Source organism: Vidua macroura, chromosome 5 (assembly GCF_024509145.1).
Source record: "Vidua macroura isolate BioBank_ID:100142 chromosome 5, ASM2450914v1, whole genome shotgun sequence".
NCBI classification, from domain to species: Eukaryota; Metazoa; Chordata; class Aves; order Passeriformes; family Viduidae; genus Vidua; species Vidua macroura.
In genome coordinates, this window is record NC_071575.1 from 72,143,943 (window position 1) to 72,163,414 (window position 19,472).

At 48.4% G+C, this 19,472-nt stretch overlaps 2 protein-coding genes across 3 annotated transcripts in view; one reads left to right on the forward strand and one right to left on the reverse strand.

Annotated features, from left to right (window-relative positions):
* Positions 1 to 859: 859 nt before the first annotated feature.
* On the reverse strand, positions 860 to 13,499 carry ANKRD16 (ankyrin repeat domain 16). 2 transcript variants are annotated; one of them, XM_053978984.1, is made up of 9 exons: positions 13,408 to 13,499; positions 12,951 to 13,292; positions 11,658 to 11,878; positions 8,117 to 8,159; positions 7,088 to 7,256; positions 6,018 to 6,179; positions 3,437 to 3,515; positions 2,103 to 2,293; positions 860 to 1,353 (listed from the first exon to the last, which is right to left on the reverse strand). In XM_053978984.1, the coding sequence occupies exons 1-8, from the start codon at positions 13,497 to 13,499 to the stop codon at positions 2,133 to 2,135; spliced, it is 1,269 nt and encodes a 422-aa protein (XP_053834959.1). In that variant the 3' UTR covers positions 860 to 1,353; positions 2,103 to 2,132. The 2 variants fall into 2 exon arrangements, with proteins under 2 accessions (XP_053834959.1, XP_053834960.1); XM_053978985.1 differs by having other exon boundaries at positions 7,148 to 7,256; positions 13,408 to 13,497.
* Positions 13,500 to 17,188: 3,689 nt separating this feature from the next.
* FBH1 (F-box DNA helicase 1) overlaps positions 17,189 to 19,472 on the forward strand; it is a 33,517-nt gene continuing 31,233 nt past the window's right edge. Inside the window, 1 exon segment of the mRNA XM_053979010.1 lies at positions 17,189 to 18,185. The gene's annotated coding sequence lies outside the window, so the exon portion shown is untranslated.

Here is a 19,472-nt window from a genome sequence, read left to right on the forward strand (position 1 = left end):
AAATTTGGGGGTTCCTCAGTTTAAGGGGGGTTTAATTGGGCCCCCCAATCCCTCCACATCTGATGCTTTTCCATCCCATCCCAGACACCCCGTGGACCACTTTTGATGGGAAATCTGCTAACTATCCCAACAAACACCCCTAATTAGGCTGCATTCCTACTTCCCAAAATCCTGTTTGGGGAAAAAAAAACGGGAAGGAAAAGTTTTTTTGGAAAAAAAAAAATGAATTCCCTGGGGGAATTTTGCAGGCATAAAGCTGAATCCACATTCCTTTTCTAACCCTCAAAATAATGCACCTTCCCCTTAATGTTTTGAAATGTGCTTCCATTTTTTTAAGGAGTTCCCCCATTGTGTTTCCATGGATATTTGGGAACATTCCCACTGGTTTTTCTCATCAGTAATACTGGGAGGACACAGCTATTCCATGGCTTATTAAAATGATAAAAAGTGGGAATGAAGCAGCTCCTTGCATTTCCTGCTGTAGGGAGGCCAGAGCTGGATTTATGGATTTAAGCATCCATAGATCCTTACATTTTAAATTTAAGGACTAAATTTAATCCTTTAATTTTTTTTTTTTTTATTATTCCTTTTAGAGGGATAAAATCATTTCCTCACCCCACCCAGGGGCTGATCCCAAATTCCTGCTCCAGGGATAGCAAGGTGGGAATTTCCCACTCGAACCCAGCCGTGAGCACCATGGTTCACAGTGCACACCTTAACTCTTTTTTTTGGGGGGGATGGCAGATGTTAAAGATCAGGAAGATCCCTTCCTGATCTTTAACATCTGCCATCCCCCCCAAAAAAAGCAGAATTCCATCCGTTTTTAACTCTTGGCATTACAAACAGACAAGGACACATCACTTTTCGATGGAATTTATAATTCCAGCTGCACAAACCCAACAGCTGCAGCTGCTCTTACCTTGCTGTGTATTCCAGGCTTCCAAGAGCAGATTATTGGGATTTAAATTATTGGGAACTGCCCAAGCATTCCAGTCTGGAATAAAACACCTCCTTATTTCAGTCTGAGCCAGAGATCCCTGATGTCCTCACAAGGCTGAGGTCCCACTACAGATTCCTGCAGGTTTTGGCATCAGCTGTGGGCTACAAGAAGGATTCAAAAGGTTGATGCAGCTTCAAGAGTCTCTCTCCTACCCAAAGAGGTCAAATGAAACATTAAATTGCAAATTAAAGCAATTTAAGGGATTAGTGGAGAGCAGGTCCGTGAAGAGCTAGAAAAATCCATGATCCAGGTGGATCTTCTCCGTGGGGATGGTCAGGGTGTGGAAATTCCCAGGAAAAGCCACGAGGATCCCTGGAAGAGGCACTTTCCTTGGATGGCTCTGTTTCAGGGAGCTGCACAGGAAGAGGTGAAAGAAGAAAATAAATTTATAAAGGTGGATCAGAAGAAGAATGTGATAAAAACATGGAATTGTTTGGGTGGAAAGGGACCTTAAAGATCATCTCATTCCAATGGGCAGGGACAACTTCCACTATCCCAGGTTGCTCCAACCTGGCCTTGGACACTTCCAGGGATGGAGCAGCCACAGCTTTTTTGGGAAACCTGTGCCAGGGCCTCCTCACCCTCCCAGGGAAAAGCCCAGACCCATCACCTCCATTATCATTTGAGATAATCCTATTTAAAACATTTCTCCTAAATCTACAGCCAAATGCCAAGCTTGGCTCCTCTGCTCAGTATTGGGTAAAAATCCTTGGTTTATGGGGGGTTCTTTATTTGGGGACAGAACTAGGTTTGGGGGCATCTTCAGTTTTGGTGGGCTCCTTAAACTGGGGGGGGGGGGTTCTTCTATTTAGGGTATTCATCATTTTGGGGGAGTTTTCAGTCTGAGGGGGAATCCTCCATTTAGGGGGTCCTCAGTTTGGAGGGGGTTCCTCAATTTAGGGGGTTTTCCTCAATTTAGAAGATCCTCTATTTGGGGGATTCTTAATTTTGAGGCTCCTCTCATTAGTGGGGGATATAATTGAAGTGGGTTCTCTTTTTGGGGCAAGTCTCCTTAATTTAAAGAATCCCCTCACTTTGGGGATTCAATTTGGGGATTTTAATCAGCTCTTTCCCTGAATCTGGCAAGGAATAAGCGATGTACCATGTGGCAAAGGAGCAGGCCCCCTCCTCTTCACGTGCTGACTTGTGTTCCCTGGAAAAGCTGGATGACATCAGGCCTCCTGGCCAGCTGCTGGGCCAGCGTTCCCGTGGCATCGGGAGCGTCCCGGAGCCCGGCCCGCAGCAGGATCCCGGCGGCTTCCGCGCGCTGCCCGGCGCTGGCCACGTGCAGGGCTGGGGTGGGGGGGGGGGACACAACACCAGCTGGGGTCAGCTCATCCTGCTTTGCAGGGAAACAGGAGTCCCCGTGGGAATAAATGGGTGGAGGGTGAGAAATGAGTTCTGCCAGTGTGGGATTATGGAGTGGTTTGGGTTGTTGGGTTGGGGTAGAATCGCAGGATTAAGGTTGGGATCGTTGAGTCTGATCTTAAAAGATCATCCAGTTCCACCCTCCTGCCATGGGCAGGAACCTCCCACTGTCCCAGGGCTGCTCCAGCCCCAGTGTCCAGCCTGGCCTTGGACATTCCAGGGATCCAAGGGCAGCCCCTCCCCACCCTCACTGTAAAAAAAATCTTCCTTCCATCTAATCCAAAGGAGGCGTCCTGATCTCTCTGGATAATCCTGATGTGGATGAGGAGCTTCCCAAGGACGCAGCGACCCAAACCCAGCCAAGGAGGAGCCACAGGGAAAAAAAAACATCCCAGGGTTGGATGAGCTCAGCAGAGCTTGGATTTAGTCACTGAGGGGGAGGAGGGAGAGATGGCACTGCTAAAATGTGGCTTTAACCAAACCCCAGGGCTGGGGAATTTGCCAATTTTGGCGATGGCTGAAACAAATTTGTCTTTTTTTTATTTTTTAAATTTTTTTTTTTGGGGTGGGGGGGGCGATGCTGATGCAAGAGCTGCCTGAGCCTTTCCCGCTGGGAATGCCGACGCTCCAGCATCGCTATAGCAACTCCATTTCCGTGCCAGCTCTCTGGTATTATTTGCTCATCAGCCATTTCCAGGCTGTTTGCTAAGGAATTGAGGCTGGAGAGCTCAATCCTTGTGTTTGCCCATCCAACATGCTTCCAACAGGATCATTCCAGTCAAATTTGAGGCAGCATTGGAGCTCCTCAGGTGGAAAATAAGCAGGAAATTCCCAGTTTGGGTCTCTGTTCTTCCCCCAAGGGAAAAGCCCCAGCAGAAATTCCAGCAAATTGAAAGCCAGGGAGTGCAAAATGCCCCCCCAAAAAAAAACCCTGGGATAATCCATCAAGCTGCTCCCAGAGCAAATATATCCAAGGATTTGGCATCTCCCTGCACGCTGAGGTTGGGATGTGCTTATGGAAGCTCTTGGTGTCACATAAAGCTTGGAAAACCAGCTTGGAATTCTCACCAGAACGGCCCTTCCCATCCTTAGCCTGGAGATCAGCACCGAGGGACAGCAGGGTCTGGATGGTGTGTCCATGTCCTTCCTGCAGAACGTGGAATTTGGGATCAGCTCTGTGCTTGGATCCATCCCTAACCTGGGATTGCACAGATCTGCTCTGTCCTGCTCAGGTCTGGGGGTACCAGGAGCTCCAGAGGATCTTGGAGCAGATGGAAATCAGGGTCAGCTGCCCTCAGATCAGATCCAGAAGGCAGCAACTGTTATCCCATGGGAATCACGTAATCCCATGGGAACTGGCCAGAAAGGTGCCACCAGGCACCTTCCTAAAATCCCAGAATGGTTTGGGTTGGAAAAAATCCTTAAAGATCATCCAATTCCAACCCCTGCCATGGGCAGGGACACCTTCCCTACCTCAGGGTGCTTCAGCCTGGCCTTGGACATTCCAGGGATGCAGGGGCAGCCCCAGCTGCTCTGGCAATTCCAGCCCAGCCAGGAATTCCCAATTCCCAAGATCCCATCCATCGCTGCCCTCTGGCAGTGGGAGCCATTCCCTGTGTCCTGTCCCTGCAGGCCTTGTCCCCAGTCCCTCTGCAGCTCTCCTGGAGCCCCTTTAGGGCCTGGAAGGGGCTCTGAGCTCTCTCCAACTCTTGAGTTTCAAATCCCTCCAATTCCCAGGGGATCTGGAGTGGATTTTTCTGGGGTTATTCCAGCTCCAGGAGGAGAATCTGTTGCTCATCTGCCTCCCTCAGGCACTGGCATTTCCTGAAGAATTCCTCCAGGATTTGTGGTGCCCCGGGAGAAGACCAGGGTCCACTGTGTCCTCCCTCCTTCCTCTGCCAGGAGCCAATTTCAAATTCCACAGGGAAAAACCCAGCACAACCCCCACCTCCTTCCACCCTGCACAGGCTTTTCCAGAAATAAATCCTTTCTCCCTAAATAACATGCCTGATTTTGGAATTACATCCTCAATGCCATGAATTAGTCTTTGTCCTGCAGCCTGGGAATGGAAAGCTCTTATTTTTATTCCCCCCCCCCAACTCTTTTTCCCTATTCCCATAGGATTCCACAGCATCTTCCCTGATCCCAAGGCTCCCATTTCCCTGCAAACCCAATTCCATGGCAAAGCCACTGAGCCAGGAACTGCTGCACTGCCACAGCCCTGGCAGCAAATTGAATTTAAAAAATAATTTGATTTTCACGTGTTTATAAATGCAAAAGAATAAGAAAAGAGGGAGATAAAACCACAAGCCACCAGACAAACAAAAGGTGCTGTAAATACAAAGTGACACCGAGCCCGGGGAAGGAAGGGAGAGAATCCCATCCAATCATTCCCAAATCAGCCAGGAGCTGGGATTTTCTCCAAGGCACATTATATTCCCCCAAGAGCCTTGCTGTTCAACGTACCCTTGGCAACCAGAAGGGCTTTGAACGTGGTTTCTGGGAGCAGGAGGCCAGGAAAATGGGAGAAAGGGCTCCTTTGTGGCATGGCTGGATGGTGCCAGCATTCCCAGGGAGTGGCACGGATGTTTTTGTAGGAGCAGGGCACTGGGATGAGGTTTTATTCCCACCACAAGGCTCAGAGTGCTGTTAAAATCCTGGGTTTAACATCCCTGGGGCTGAGCAGGGACATTCCTGTGCTGCCAGCTGGATGTCAGGAGGGATCCTGGTCAGCAGGGAAGTTTTGGGATCTGCTCTGCATTCCCAGGGAATGTTGCAGGACCCACAACTCTGCTCCCTACACGGGTTGGGAGGAGGAGAAAGCTCCAATGGTTCTGGAATTCAAAACAACTCTGGTGTGAAGGACACAGATAAAATTCTGGGAGCTCTCCCTGCTTTCCCAGCTCTCCCACTTCTGGACATGTCCTGTCCCTCCTCTGCAGGCAGCTGGACACAAACATGGAATTCCCGGGCTGGAAAGGACCTCAAAGCCCACCCAATGCCACCTTTGCATGGCAGGGACACCTCCCACTGTCCCAGGCTGCTCCAGCCCCAATGTCCAGCATTTCCTTGGACATTCCAGGGATGCAGGGGCAGCCCCAGCTGCTCTGGCAATTCCAGCCCAGCCAGGAATTCCCAATTCCCAAGATCCCATCCATCCCTGCCCTCTGGCAGTGGGAGCCATTCCCTGTGTCCTGTCCCTGCAGGCCTTGTCCCCAGTCCCTCTGCAGCTCTCCTGGAGCCCCTTTAGGGCCTGGAATGTGCTGGAAGCTCTCCCTGGATCCTTCTCCTCTCCAGGGGATCATTCCCAGCTCTCCCAGGCTGGATCCCTGGGAACTGAAGGGCTCCAGCCCTGCAGCAGCTCTGTGCACTCCTCTGGGCTCTCTGCAGCAGCTCCAGGTCCTGCTGTTGGCCCCAGGGCTGGGATCTGGTGCTCCAGCTGGGATCTCACCAGAGCAGAGCAGAGGGGGAGAATCCCACCCTCACCCTGCTGCCCACATTTCCTTTGATGCCCAGAAAACAGGGAATGGGACTGGTCAGGATGGACAGTGGCAGAGGATGAGCCAGGAATGCAATTCCTCCACGGTGGCCAACACCTGATCCAGGCTGGTTTAGGCTTTTCCAAGGGAATTTGGGAGCAGGGACAAACCTTGGCTGCGTAGTGCAGGGCTGGCAGCTGCAGGGACGTCGCTCTCCCATTGACATCCACGCCCAGCTCGGACACCAGGAACTGGATGGAGCCATCCTGGGCTGTCACAGCTGCCCTGTGCAGGGCCTGAGCACCCAGGGCATCCACAGCTGTGGGACAGGCCTGCAGTTAAGGAATAGCATGGAAATAACACAAAGTGTACTCATCCCAAATGAGATCAGCACCCTCTGGAAGCACCAGCACTGCCAGGAAACCTCCACGAGGTTTCCCACCTCTCCCACCCTCAGTGCTTGGAACGTGAGGTTAAAACCACAACAAACTTCCCAGTCCAGAAAACAGGATCTCCTTTTCCTTAGGACATCCAGGATCTGACCAACACCTCTGGGAGAATCAGCCATGAGGGGGCCCCAACCAGCTGGGATCAACCAGCAATCAATTAATCAATCAATAAATGATTGATTGCAGTGGTCTGGTTCCTGCTGTGCACAATTGGCTCTAATGGCATTCCCTGGAGGAAATCAGGGATTTTTTGGGAGCCATCACAGGAGCAGGAGCTGCCAGGAGAGAGGGAGGGCAGGGAAGAGCTCTGGATAACTCACGGATGGACATTTCCATGTTATCCATGGCCACTGGAGCCTCCATGTCCTGGCATTCCAAGAGCTGCTTTTGGCTCTGCCACAGCTGCCCCTGGAGCGCTGGGAATGTCCTGTCCCCTGCTGCCACTGCCTGGTGTCACTGTCCCACCCCACCAGCTCTGGGGACATGTTTACCACAAAAGCTGTGGCTGTCTCTGGATCCCTGGAAGTGTCCAAGGCCAGGACAGGGCTTGGAATCACCTTGGATAATGGAAGGTGTCCCTGCCCATGGCAGGGGTGGAATGACATGATTTTTAAGGTCCTTCCAACCCAAACCATTCCATGATTCCCGCCCCAGGAGCTGATTCCTGACGACCTCACTCAGGCAAATCCTTCTCATCTCCAGGGGGAATTTGCCTTTTTTACACCATTTCTTTTCTCTACAATTTGGGAACTTGCTTCCTTACGCTCCAGTCAGGATGAAACGTGGCTCACCTGTCCTGGCAGCTCTGGCTCAGCTCCTGGGAGAGGCAGTTGAGGAATTTTGGCACTCACCTGGTGTTTCTCCAGGAGCAGCCGGGCGATGCCGACGTGCCCGTTCTGGAGAGCGTCCATGAAGGGAGTGACCCCACAGCTGTCCCTGCTGTCAGGTTTGTACTGGCACCTGGAAGTGAGGGGAGAAAAAAAAAAAACAGGACAGAGCTGTTGGCAGCTCCAAAATCCTTATGGAAGGAGACTCTCAGCAGCTGGGATTGAAAATGGAATATATGAAGCTCGTCCATAGACCATGGATAAACCTGTCCTGGTGTTTTAGGGCCTGGGGAATGATTTGTGTGGGGTTTTTTTTTGGGATCAGCTAGTTTGGGCTCTACAGATGATTTATAATTCCCTTTTTCCTGACCAGAGGGTTTCCAGAAGGGACAAGGTGTACACTGGAAGCAGGGAATAACCAGATCTTCATGGAATGATGGACAAAATCAAGAGACCACCAACCTCATTCAGGTTAAACTCCAGTGAAATGAGAGAAAATTGAATTAAAGCCTGGCTTAGATCACAGAGCTGTTTATGCTGGGCCAAGCATGGACAGGCTGGGATGAGCTGAGATTCCCAGGAAAAGCTGCTCCAGCTCTGGGAAGGGAAGGGTGAAGAGAGGAAGGCAACAGAGTTGCTTTAAAGCCACTTCCCAGCAATTTCCCAGGAAAACAAGGATAAGCCCAGCCTAAGGAAGCTGCTCCCAGCACAGAGCTGCCAGGAATCCCTTTGGTCGTTGTCACACTGGGCATGAATCAGCAGGGAAAACAAACCCAGGGCTGAGTTACATAACTGGGATTTGTGTGTCTTTCCCAGCTTGGAATCCTTGTGTCTTTCCCAGCTTGGAAAAAACCTGGAGCACGAGGAGCCAGCCTCGGGGTGGAGGGCAGGGCAGCTGTGCTTCCCCAGAGGAACAGCACAAGCATCCTTTGTGTCCAAATCCTGGCAGGGAATGGGAGGTGGGGGAGAAAAAGCTGGAAGGAGCCTGCTTACCGTTCCAGGAGCAGCTCCACGACCTGGGAACAGCCGTGCATCGCTGGGAAAAAAAGCAGGAAAAACATGGATTGCTTGTGGTTTTGTGGCATTGTGTTCCTACAGTGAGGCATGCTCGGGTTGCTGATCCTTTTGGGATGCAAGGGGCTTTATTCCCATCAATTTTTTGGTGGGATTAAAAAAAAAAAATTAAAAAAAGGCTTCCCTTCCTCTGATCCGATTGGGAAATGTTAGGTAAAGCAGGGAAAAGGTAAGGAATGGGCATTGCCTGGTTCTACCTGCCACAGAATTCAGCTGGAACAAAGAGGGCTTCTCCCAGTTATTTGTTCATTCCCAAACTGGGATCTGGGAGAAGCAAAAGGAACACAGAGCAGGGAGCTGGGGAAAAGCTGGATAACATTCCCAGCCCTCCTCAGCCACTCCCATCTCATCATCCTCACCCATCTCAGAGGGAAAAAAACGACAGAGGGGGAGGATTTGAACCCGAGGCACTGAAATATTCCAGTTTTTTTCTTGATTTTTTAAACATTTCACTTCACACAGCTTTGATCCAGCTTTTTTTTTTTTTTTTTTTTTTCCCTGCAGGTCATTTTGGCAAAACAAATGGAACATATTCAAGAGAAAAATAATATCAAACCAAGGCTGGAGCCTCATCCCAGTGAGGGATTCCCAGATTTTGGCTCTTTGTTCCTGCTCCCTGCCTGTTCTTCACCTGAGCTGATGAACCCAAGTTATGGGAATAAAAATCCCTTACAATTCCATCTTTTATCAGGAACAGAGACTTGGGACAGCTGGGATCCACTGCTGCATTCCACATCCTCTAATTACCTCTTCCCAGCTTTCTTCCCTCGGGATAGAAGAAGCAACAAAGCTGAAGGAATCAACCCTTATTAATATAAAAAATAACTGCAGGAGGGAGAAAATGACCTTTCAGGAAGACAGCTGGCCTGGTCACGGGTTAATGTGCTCAAATCCACACCCCTGGGATGGAAATCCATGGAAAAGGCAGTTAGTCCTTTCATGATTTCCCCTGGCAGCTCCAACACCATCTCCAGCCCCTCACCCCTGCTCCTGCCTTGGGAACTGGGAATATCCCCTGGGATAAGTGTGGGGATGCAAGGGAGCAGCAGTTTGGGATCAAATTGCACTGGGGGCACTGGGGGGGGCTAAGTCATAATTCCATAATTCCAGCCCTTCCCAATTCCCAGTTGCTCCCACTCCAGCTGCTGCTGCAGGGTCTGGATGGGTCAGGAAATTCCAGAAATCCACCCAAATTGTGGACTGGTGGCTCTGCCAAAGGAAACACAGGTGGAGACATCCCTAGAAAGCAGAATCCAGGTGCTGGATCCCAATTGTATGCCCATGTCCCAAGGCAGGGAGAAGACTTTGCCTCAAGGTCAGAATTCCCCCTTTCCCACAGGATAATCCCAAATCCCAGAGCTCACCCAGCCCCTCAGCTCCCAGATCCCAGCCCAACATCCACCTCCTGCTGGGAGAGGAGCTGCCAGCTCCATGGAAACAACACCTGGAACTGGGCAGGGATAGGAGAGCATAAAGAAATCGGGATCAGCCACTTGAGGCAACCTGCTGTGATCCCACAAACAGCTCATTCCCTGTTTTTTTCATTCCCAGGTCAAGCACAAGGACTCAGGGGTGCCCAAGGGCTGGAATTGTCACTGCTGATGAGCCAAGAGTGACAGAGCAAGGGCTGGAAAAGCCACGGGAGTGACAGCACAGCAGGGGCTCCTCCTAGCACCTCAGGTTTTTCCAGAGAGTCAATCCCAATTAAATTCTTTGGGAAAGGAGGCTGGGTAGCCAGGGCTCATCTCTGCTGCTGGAATACACAGCCTGATTCCCACTCTGGATGTGGTCTGAGCCCTTTTCTGCTTCCCAACAATCCTGAGGATGGCTGGGATTTCTAAACGTGCCCCATTCCCTTGAAATATCCCTTAAAAGCAAGGAAAAGGGCAGGGAAAGGGAATTGTGGACATGGTGGGCTCCAACAACAGCTCCTGTGTATTCCCAGCACAGAAAGAACCTCTGGAATTCTCACCATGGGATGAGAGCAAGGTGACTCCCAAATTTGGAGTTTATTATTGGAATCATGGAGTAATTTTGGTTGGGAAAGTGCTTGGGCCTAACCATTCCCAGCACTGCCAAGGCCACCACTGCCCCGTGTCCCCAAGTGCCACATCCACATGGATCTTAAATCCCTCCAGGAATGGGGACTCCACCCTTGCCCTGGGCAGCTCATCCCAATGCTTACAAATTCTTATAATCCCTTTCCATGAAGGAATTTTCCCAATATCCCACCTGAACCTCCCCAGGCCCAGCTTGAGGCTGTGAGAAAGAAATCCACCTGCAGGCAGATCCCAAAAAGTTCCTCTCAGCAGCTCTGCTGCTTTCAGGAGTTTCAAATGCCAGGATGTGCTTGGAGCTGGGGAGGTTTTCACACCAGGAAGGAAAATCATATCCATATTCCAAGCCAAGGGAGCTCGGATCCATCTGTGCCAGGGAGACATAACTCGATCCAAGGATACCAAGAATTCCAAGAGGCAGATTTGTGGATTTCCTGAGGGGAAAATTCCCATTTTTCTGCAAGTAGACACCAGCCTCTGCTTCCCCTGAGGGAAAACCTCATTCCTGCTTATCCCACCCCCCAAACCAACCAAAATATCCCCCCAAATTCCCAATTTTTGGCCTCTTTCCCCTCAGGCCTGGCTCCACAGTGGAGCAGGAGAGGCTGCAGCAGCTCCTGAGTCTGATCCAGGAGGGAAACCTGGATGTGCTGTGGGATTTTGAAGAGAAAATTCCCATTTTTCTGCAAGAAGGCACCAGGCTCTGCTCCTCCTGAGGGAAAACCTCATTCCTGCTTATCCCACCCCCCAAACCAGCCAAAATATCCCCCAAAATCCCCATTTCTTTGGCCTCTTTCTCCTCAGGCCCGGCTCCATGGTGGAGCAGAAAAGGTCATGGCGGCTCCTGAGGTTGATCCAGGAGGGAAACCTGGATGTGCTGTGGGATTTGTGGATTTCCTGAGGGGAAAATTCCCATTTTTCTGCAAGTAGACACCAGCCTCTGCTTCTCCTGAGAGAAAACCTCATTCCTGCTTATCCCAACCCCCAAACCATCCACAATATCCCCCAAAATCCTGATTTTTTTGGCCTCTTTCCCCTCAGGAGCCTCCATGACAGAGCAGGAGAGGTCATGGCAGCTCCTGAGGCTGGTCCAGGAGGGAAACCTGGATGTGCTGTGGGATTTTGAGGGGAAAATTCCCATTTTTCTGCAAGAAGGCACCAGGCTCTGCTTCTCCTGAGGGAAAACCTCATTCCTGCTTATCCCAATCCTGCAGACCAACCACAATATCCCCCCCCAAATCCTGATGTTTTTGGCCTCTTTCCCCTCAGGAGCCTCCATGACAGAGCAGGAGAGGTCATGGCAGCTCCTGAGGCTGGTCCAGGAGGGAAACCTGGATCTCCTCTGGGATGAGCTGAGGCTGGATGAGATTCCAGAGGTTTCCCTGGATCCACCCCTGCTGTACCTGCCGTGTGCAGAGGAGTTCTCCCCGTGGTGCTCTCCGTGTCCCAGCAGCTTGGGGACACATCCAGGAGGTACCGGAGCACCTGGGGATGCCCTTCCCTGCTGGCAATGTGGAAGCAATTCCAGCCATCCTTGTTCCTCAACAACGGGTTGGCTCCGTGCTCCACCAGGGTTTTGATCACTTCCAAGTTTTTCCTGGTGCAAGCCATCATCAGGGGAGTCCTGGAAGAAGATCCAGGGAAATAAAATAACCTGGCACAACACATTTGATTCAGGTGCTTTGCCTGAGGACCCAGGAGATTTTACAGCACTGTTTTTCCAGGCTGGGAATACTCCAGCTCCTTTTCCATGCAGTCCCTCGGAGCATTCTGTATTTTTAAGGCAAATGAGACTTTTTCCAAAGGTTTGGATATGCCTTAGGAAGCGCAGAGCTCCCTGGTTTTAATCCATGGGTGGAAGAGCACGGCCACACAAATCCAGGCTCATGAAATCCTCAGCTCCAGGCTGGCACAGCATCAATTCCCAGCTCTGGAATGCTGCCTTTGGACTCGTGGCAATTCAGCTCCAAAGGGCCTTCCCAGGCTTTCATCTGGGAGCTGGGGAGAATCCTTGTTTTCTTTTTCCAGAAACCCCCATCCCTAAGGGAAGAGCGGAGCAATAATTTACAATTTTTAGGAGAGGGGAGGGGAAAGCATGGATAGGGCTGGAATTTCTCCCAAAAATCCAACTGGATCCACAGTGTGGGCAGCAGGGGAAGGGAATTCTGCCCCCAGGTGATCCCACATGGAGTCCAGCTCTGGGATCCCAATATAAGGACCTGGAGCCGCTGGAGCAAATCCAGAGGAGGCCTTGGAGCTGCTCCAGAGCCCCTCTGCTCTGGAGCCAGCCTGGGAGAGCTGGGAATGCTCCCCTGGAGAAGGGAAGGATCCAGGGAGAGCTTCCAGCACATTCCAGGCCCTAAAGGGGCTCCAGGAGAGCTGCAGAGGGACTGGGGACAAGGCCTGCAGGGACAGGACACAGGGAATGGCTCCCACTGCCAGAGGGCAGCGATGGATGGGATCTTGGGAATTAGGAATTCCTGGCTGGGCTGGAATTGCCAGAGCAGCTGGGGCTGCCCCTGCATCCCTGGAATGTCCAAGGAAAGGCTGGACACTGGGGCTGGAGCAGCCTGGGATAGGGGAAGGTGTCCCAGGATGATCCTTAAGCTCCTTCCCATCCGTTCCATGATCCCAAACACTGCCTCCAGCAGCCACATTCCCACCTTCCCCACCCAATCCCAAATCCCAGCACCTACCAGTCAGCCTTTTTCAAGCAGTCCACGCTCGCCCCTCTCTCCAGAAGGAAGGACACACATTCCTGGTGTCCCATGGAAGCAGCCTCATGGATGGGTCTCTTGTAGTCCCCATTGGTCACCTCCATGTCCATCCCGATCTCCCGGACCAGGAATTCCAGCACATCCCGGTGTCCCAAGCGAGCTGCGTGGTGCAGCAGGGAATCTCCCAAACGTCCCCAACGCCAGCTGGGAACCTCTGGAATCTCATGCAGCCTCAGCTCATCCCGGAGGAGATCCACGTTTCCCTCCTGGACCAGCCTCAGGAGCCGCTGTGGCCTCTCCCGCTCTGCCATGGAGCTGGGCCTGAGGGGAAAGAGGCCAAAAAATCAGGAATTTGGGGGGATATCCAGGTTAGATTGGGGGTTGGGATAAGCAGGAATGTGGTTTTCCCTCAGGAGAAGCAGAGGCTGGTGTTTACTTGAAGAAAAATGGGAATTTTTGCCTCAGGAAATCCACAAATCCCACAGCACATCCAGGTTTCCCTCCTGGACCAGCCTCAGGAGCCGCCATGGCCTCTCCTGCTCTGCCCTGGAGCCGGGCCTGAGGGGAAAGGTGCCAAAAAAACGGCACCTTTGTGGGATTTGGGGGGATATTTTTGTTGGTTTAAGGGGTTGGGATAAGCAGGAATGAGGTTTTCCCTCAGGAGAAGCAGAGCCTGGTGCCTTCTTGCAGAAAAATGGGAATTTTCTCTTCAAAATCCCACAGCACATCCAGGTTTCCCTCCTGGATCAGCCTCAGGAGCTGCTGCAGCCTCACCTGCTCCGCCATGGAGCCGGGCCTGAGGGGAAAGAGGTAAAAAAATGGGGATTTTGCAGGATATCCTGGTTGGATTGGGGGTTGGGATATGCTGAAATGAGGTTTTCCCGTAGGAGAAGCAGAGGCTGGTGTCTACTTCCAGAAAAATGGGAATTTTCCCCTCAGAGAATCGCCAAATCCCACAGCACATGCAGGTTTCCCTCCTGGACCAGCCTCAGGAGCTGCCACAGCCTCTCCTGCTACACCATGGAGCCAAGCCTGAGGGTAAAGAGGTAAAAAAATGGGAATTTTTCAGGATATACTAGTTGGATTGGGGCATTGGGATATGCTGAAATGAGGTTTTCCTGTAGGAGAAGCAGAGGCTGGTACCTACTTCCAGAAAAATGGGAATTCTTCCCTCAGGAAATCCACAAATCCTTAGGTTTTCCCTCAGAAGAAGCAAAGTCAGGTGTCTACTTGCAGAAAAATGGGAATTTTCCCTCAGGGAATCCCCAAATCCCACAGCACATCCAGGTTTCCCTCCTGGACCAGCCTCAGGAGCTGCTACAGCCTCTCCTGCTCCGCCATGGATACGGGCCTGAGAGAAAAGAGGCCAAAAAATGGGGATTTTGGGGGATATTTTGGTTGGTTTGGGGGTTGGGATAAGCAGGAATGAGGTTTTCCCTCAGGAGAAGCAGAGCCTGGTGTCTACTTCCAGAAAAATGGGAATTTTTCCCTCAGGAAATCCACAAATCAGCCTCTTCCTTGGGATGAGCAGGAATTTCCTTCTCCCTCAGAATAACAAGAAAGTTTTCTTCTCCCTGTGGATAATTTAAAAATTCCCTTCAGAAAGCCAGGATCTGGCCTCTCCTTCAGGAAAACCAGGATTTTTCCTCTCCCTCTGAAATTCAGGAAGGAGTCACACCTCAGTAAAAGCAAAAAAATCCCATTTTTCCTTGGGAAAATTAGGATCTGGTCTCTCCCTCCAGAAAAAAGGATTTTTTTTTTTTTTCTTAGGATTTCTTTTTTTTTTTGCTTAGGAATAGCAGGATCTGCTCTTTCCCTTAGGAAAAACAGAAATTCCCTTTTTTCCTCAGGAAAACCAGAAGCTTCCTTTTCCATTGGGAAACACAGGAACAAAATGCTCTCTGTGGAAAAGTAGAAATTCAGTCTTCCCTCTGGAAAACCAGAAATCAGCCTTTCCCTCAGGAAAACAGGAGACCTTTAGGCAAAAAGAAATTTCTTTTTTTCCTTTGGAAAAACAGAAACCAGAGCCTCCCTCAGCAAATCCAGAAATTCCCTTTTTTTCTCAGGGAAAAATGGACAATTCCTTTTTATTCAGGAAAACCAGGACTTCACCTCTTCCTCCAGAAAACCTGAATTTCCCTGTTCCTTTTGGAAAACCAGGAACTTCTTTTTTTCCTTGGGAAAACAAGGAAAAACACCCATCAGGAAAAAACAGAATTCAGCTTTTTCATATGGAAAACCAGGAATGGGTTTCTCCCTCAGGAAAACCAGGAATTTCCATTTCCCCTCAGGAAAATTAGAAACCAGCCTCTCCCTCTGGTAACACAGAAATTTCCATTCCCTCTGGGAAAACTCCAAAATTCCTGTTCCTCTTAGGAAAGCCAGAAAGCAGCTGGAAATCCATAGATTTTCCTTTTCACTCAGAAAAACTTGAAATTCGCCTTTTTTCCTCTGGAAAACGAATAATTTCCTTTTCCCTCCGGACAGCCGGACACCAACCCGTCCTCCGGGAAAAGCAGCAATTCCCTTTTCCCTCCAAAACGAACGGGAAATTCCCTTTTTCCTCAGGAAAAAAGCCCAAAAAAATCCCTTTTTCCTGAGGAAAAAAAGCCCAAAAATTCTCTTTTTCGTCAGGAAAACCAGAAATTCCTGTTTCCTCCGAGTCTCCCGGGAAAAGGCCGCTCCCGCAAGCCGGGATCTCCCCCCCTTATCCCCTCCCCATCTCATCCCAAGCCGCGCAATTCCCGCGGGAAAATTCCCGGTTTTTCCAACCCACCCGCGCGCCGCGGAGCGCTCGTGACGTCACACGCGGGGGACTTACGTCACAGCAATGGGAGAAGGAATTAAACCCCTCCCAACCCGGAAGTGCCACGCCATTGGACAGCGCTGGGCGCTGCTCTGGCTTCTGATTGGGCAGCGCGGAGGGGGCGGGACCGGAGGAGCGCGCGGGGCCGTGAGCGCCGGGAGCGGGTGAGGCTGGGGGAGGAGGGCGCGACCATTCCTGGGCAACGTGGGGGGGGCGCAGGGAAGGGGTTCTTTGGGAACGTGGAGGCCCTTGGGAATGAGGGAATCCTTGGAATTGAGGGATTAGCACCGAGGGGACCCTTGGCAAAGGCGGGGGATTGATATTCAAAGGGCTTTTGGCGCTGCGGGGAACCTTTGGCTCTGAGGGGACTTTGGGAATGGAGGCTCCTGTGGCGTTGGGGGCACCGTTGGAAATGGGGGAGTCCTTGGAATTGAGGGGTTTGGGAATGAGGGGACCCTTGGAAACGAGGGGGGACTTGGTATTGAAGGGATTTTTGGTACTGCGGGGGGGCTCGGACATTGAGGGGGCCTTGGGAATGGGGGCTCCGTCGACGTGAGGGGACCCTTGGAAAAGGGGGAATCCTTGGAATTAGGGATTGCAAATGAGGGGTAACGGGATGGGGGAGTGAACGGGGGCTGAGAAGGGGTTAAAAGGGAATTCCTTGGGAATGAGGGGCCCCTTGGGAATGAGGGAATCCTTGGAATTGGGGGATTGGCGCTGAGGGGACCCTTGGCAGTGAGGGGGTCCTTGGGAATGGGGGAGTCCTTGGGATTTGAGAGGACCCTTGGGAATGGGGGAATCTTTGGGATTTTAGGGTTTGCCAAAGGGGTAACGTGGTAACGGGGGTGGGGGAGTGAGCAGGGAGGATCTGGGCTGAGAAGGGGTTAAAAGGGAATTCTTTGGGAAAGAGGGAATCCTTGGAATTGAGGGATTGGCACTGAGGGGACCCTTGGCAGTGAGGGGGTCCTTGGGAATGGAGGAATCCTTGGGATTTGAGAGGACCCTTGGGAATGGGGGAATCCTTGGGATTTTAGGGTTTGCCAAAGGGGTAATGTGGTAACGGGGTGGGGGAGTGAGCAGGGAGGATCTGGGCTGAGAAGGGGTTAAAAGGGAATTCTTTGGGAAAGAGGGAATCCTTGGAATTGAGGGATTGGCACTGAGGGGACCCTTGGCAGTGAGAGGGACCTTGGAAATGGGAGAATCTTTGGAATTTTAGGTTTTGCCAAAGGGGTAACGTGGTAACGGGGTGGGGGAGTGAGCAGGGAGGATCTGGGCTGAGAAGGGGTTAAAAGGGAATTCCTTGGGAATGAGGGGATCCTTGGAATTGGGGGATTGGCACTGAGGGGGCTTTGGGAATGGTGGGGGATTGGAAATGAGGCGACCCTCTGGATGAGGTCGGTGCATCCATGTGGGAAAAGGGTTTGGAAAGGAGGTTCTGGGGGGAAAACGGGGAGCAGCTCCAGCTTCCTCCGAAATATTTCTCTGTCCCTCTGGAGCTTCCCCCCTCCATCCTCTGATCCTTTGACTTCCCAGCTGGAATGTCGGAAGCCACACGGGAAATCTTGGGAAAAAGGGGGAAAAATAGGGATGCAGGTGAAAGCTGAGCAAGAAATTCCATTTATTAAGTAGAATCCTGGGATGATTTTGGTTGGAAAAGATGGGTAAATCATCAAATCCAGCCCCAAATTCCCTCAGCACATTCCTAAAAGCCATTGGAGTGTCTTGGCTTGGGGTTTTTTTTTCCCTTTTACTTGCCTCATTTCCCATATTTTGAGGAAATTGGGATGTTGGAAAACAGCCTCCCCAGGGAGCTGAGTGGTTTTTAACTCTGCTGAGCTGAAAAGGAGGAAGCAGCACGTCCATAAAATCATCCAGCTGAGGGAAAAACCCCACAAATCATCCAATCCAAGCGTTATCCCAAAAAATAACCAGGCTGATCCTTGGGTCCTGCCCTGAAAGGGAAATGGAGCATTTGTTTGGGGACGTGTTAAATAGAAATAAATAAATAAAAGGAAGCAAAAGTGAAACTGCTGACGCTGGCAGGAGGGAGCTCAGCCCTTCCTGCTGGATTTGGGTTCTTTTGTGGGAAAAAAATTGCATTTATTGGGGCTTTTTTGGGGTTTTTTTTTGTGGCCAGAAGAGAGGAGTTTGTGCCTATTCCAAGTAAGGTTTGGTTATTTTATGGGAATAATTCCCAGGATTTATTTTTTTTTTTAAACTGCAAATGGGTTAAATTTCCTCCCCTAAAGGATGATCCCAGCTTGGAAAGTTTGGGTGGTTGAATGTTGGATCCAGGGTGTGAGGAGCAAGGCTTGTTCTTTAAAATGTTTAAAAGTTTAATAAGGGATAAAAGGATTCCATAAATTCCATGAAAAAGAGTTTTCTTAACTGATTTCCTCGCTGGGAAAGTGAGTTTGTAATTTCATTTCATTTTTATTTTTATTTTTATTTTATTTTATTTTATTTTGGTTTATTTTAATTTTATTTGGTTTATTTTATTTATATATATATCTATATCTATATATATGTATATTTATTTATATTTATATTTATATCTATATATATATAAATATATATATATCTATATATAAATATATATATATATATATATGTATCTAGTGCAAATTGCCAAAAGCACACCATTAGCTCAAAATAATTTTCTTCTATATTTTTTTATTTTATTAAAAGCATATTGTTGAGGATTATATATAGTTCAATATTATATATATTATATATAGTTACGTAAATAAAAGCATCTGACTAAATTATTTTAATTTAATTAACATTTGAATTTTAATTAAATTTAATTACATAGTTCCTGTTTTAATATTATGTGAAGACCTAAAACTATAATATGTTCATTTGATTACTATTTATATATCTAAAAAGTAGATAAAAGAGATTATAAATCGTATTATATGAAAATTGTTGTGGATAATAATAAGTTGTAAAAATCAATACATAAATGTGGAAGTCAATAATTATATTATAATATTATTATATATACTATATATTATATATTATCGTATTTATTATATAAAATATTATCTATTCCATAACCTTATATCATTATAATTCTATATTCTGTTATAAATTATTATATTATATTATATTATATTATATTATATTATATTATATTATATTATATTATATTATATTATATTATATTATATTATATTATATTATATTATATTACATTATATTATATTACATTATATTATATTATATTATATTATATTATATTATATTATATTATATTATATTATATTATATTATATTACATCACATTACATTACATCACATTACATTGCATTGTATTACGTTATATCATTACATTATTAATATAACATATTATAATGATTTTATTATAATATTGATAATATAATAATATTCTATAATGTAATTGTATCTAGTTATAATTTTAAAATAAAATAATGTAATATTACTAGTTTATAATTATTATAAAATAACATATAATCATGTTTTATGTTATTAATAATATTATACTATTATTCAGGTGTAGCATTAGAATTTAAATTTTATGGTAATTGTAATAGTATTACATTTCTGATATAATCAACTATGCTTTATTATATATTATATTTATAATATATATTCTTAATATAATACAATATGATATAATATAATGTAATAGAATGTAATAGAGTGTAAAATAATATAATGTAATGTAATAT

Bases quoted from the DNA above. Each gene is read 5' to 3' on its own strand.
- ANKRD16 (XM_053978984.1), bottom strand. From the start codon at position 13,499: ATGGCGGCTCCTGAGGCTGGTCCAGGAGGGAAACCTGGATGTGCTGTG. The intron at 13,293-13,407 runs GTAAACACCAGC...CTTTCCCCTCAG, and splicing joins AAATTCCCATTTTTCTTCAA to GCCCAGCTCCATGGCAGAGC. The intron at 11,879-12,950 runs GTAGGTGCTGGG...ATCTTCTTCCAG, and splicing joins TGCTTGAAAAAGGCTGACTG to GACTCCCCTGATGATGGCTT.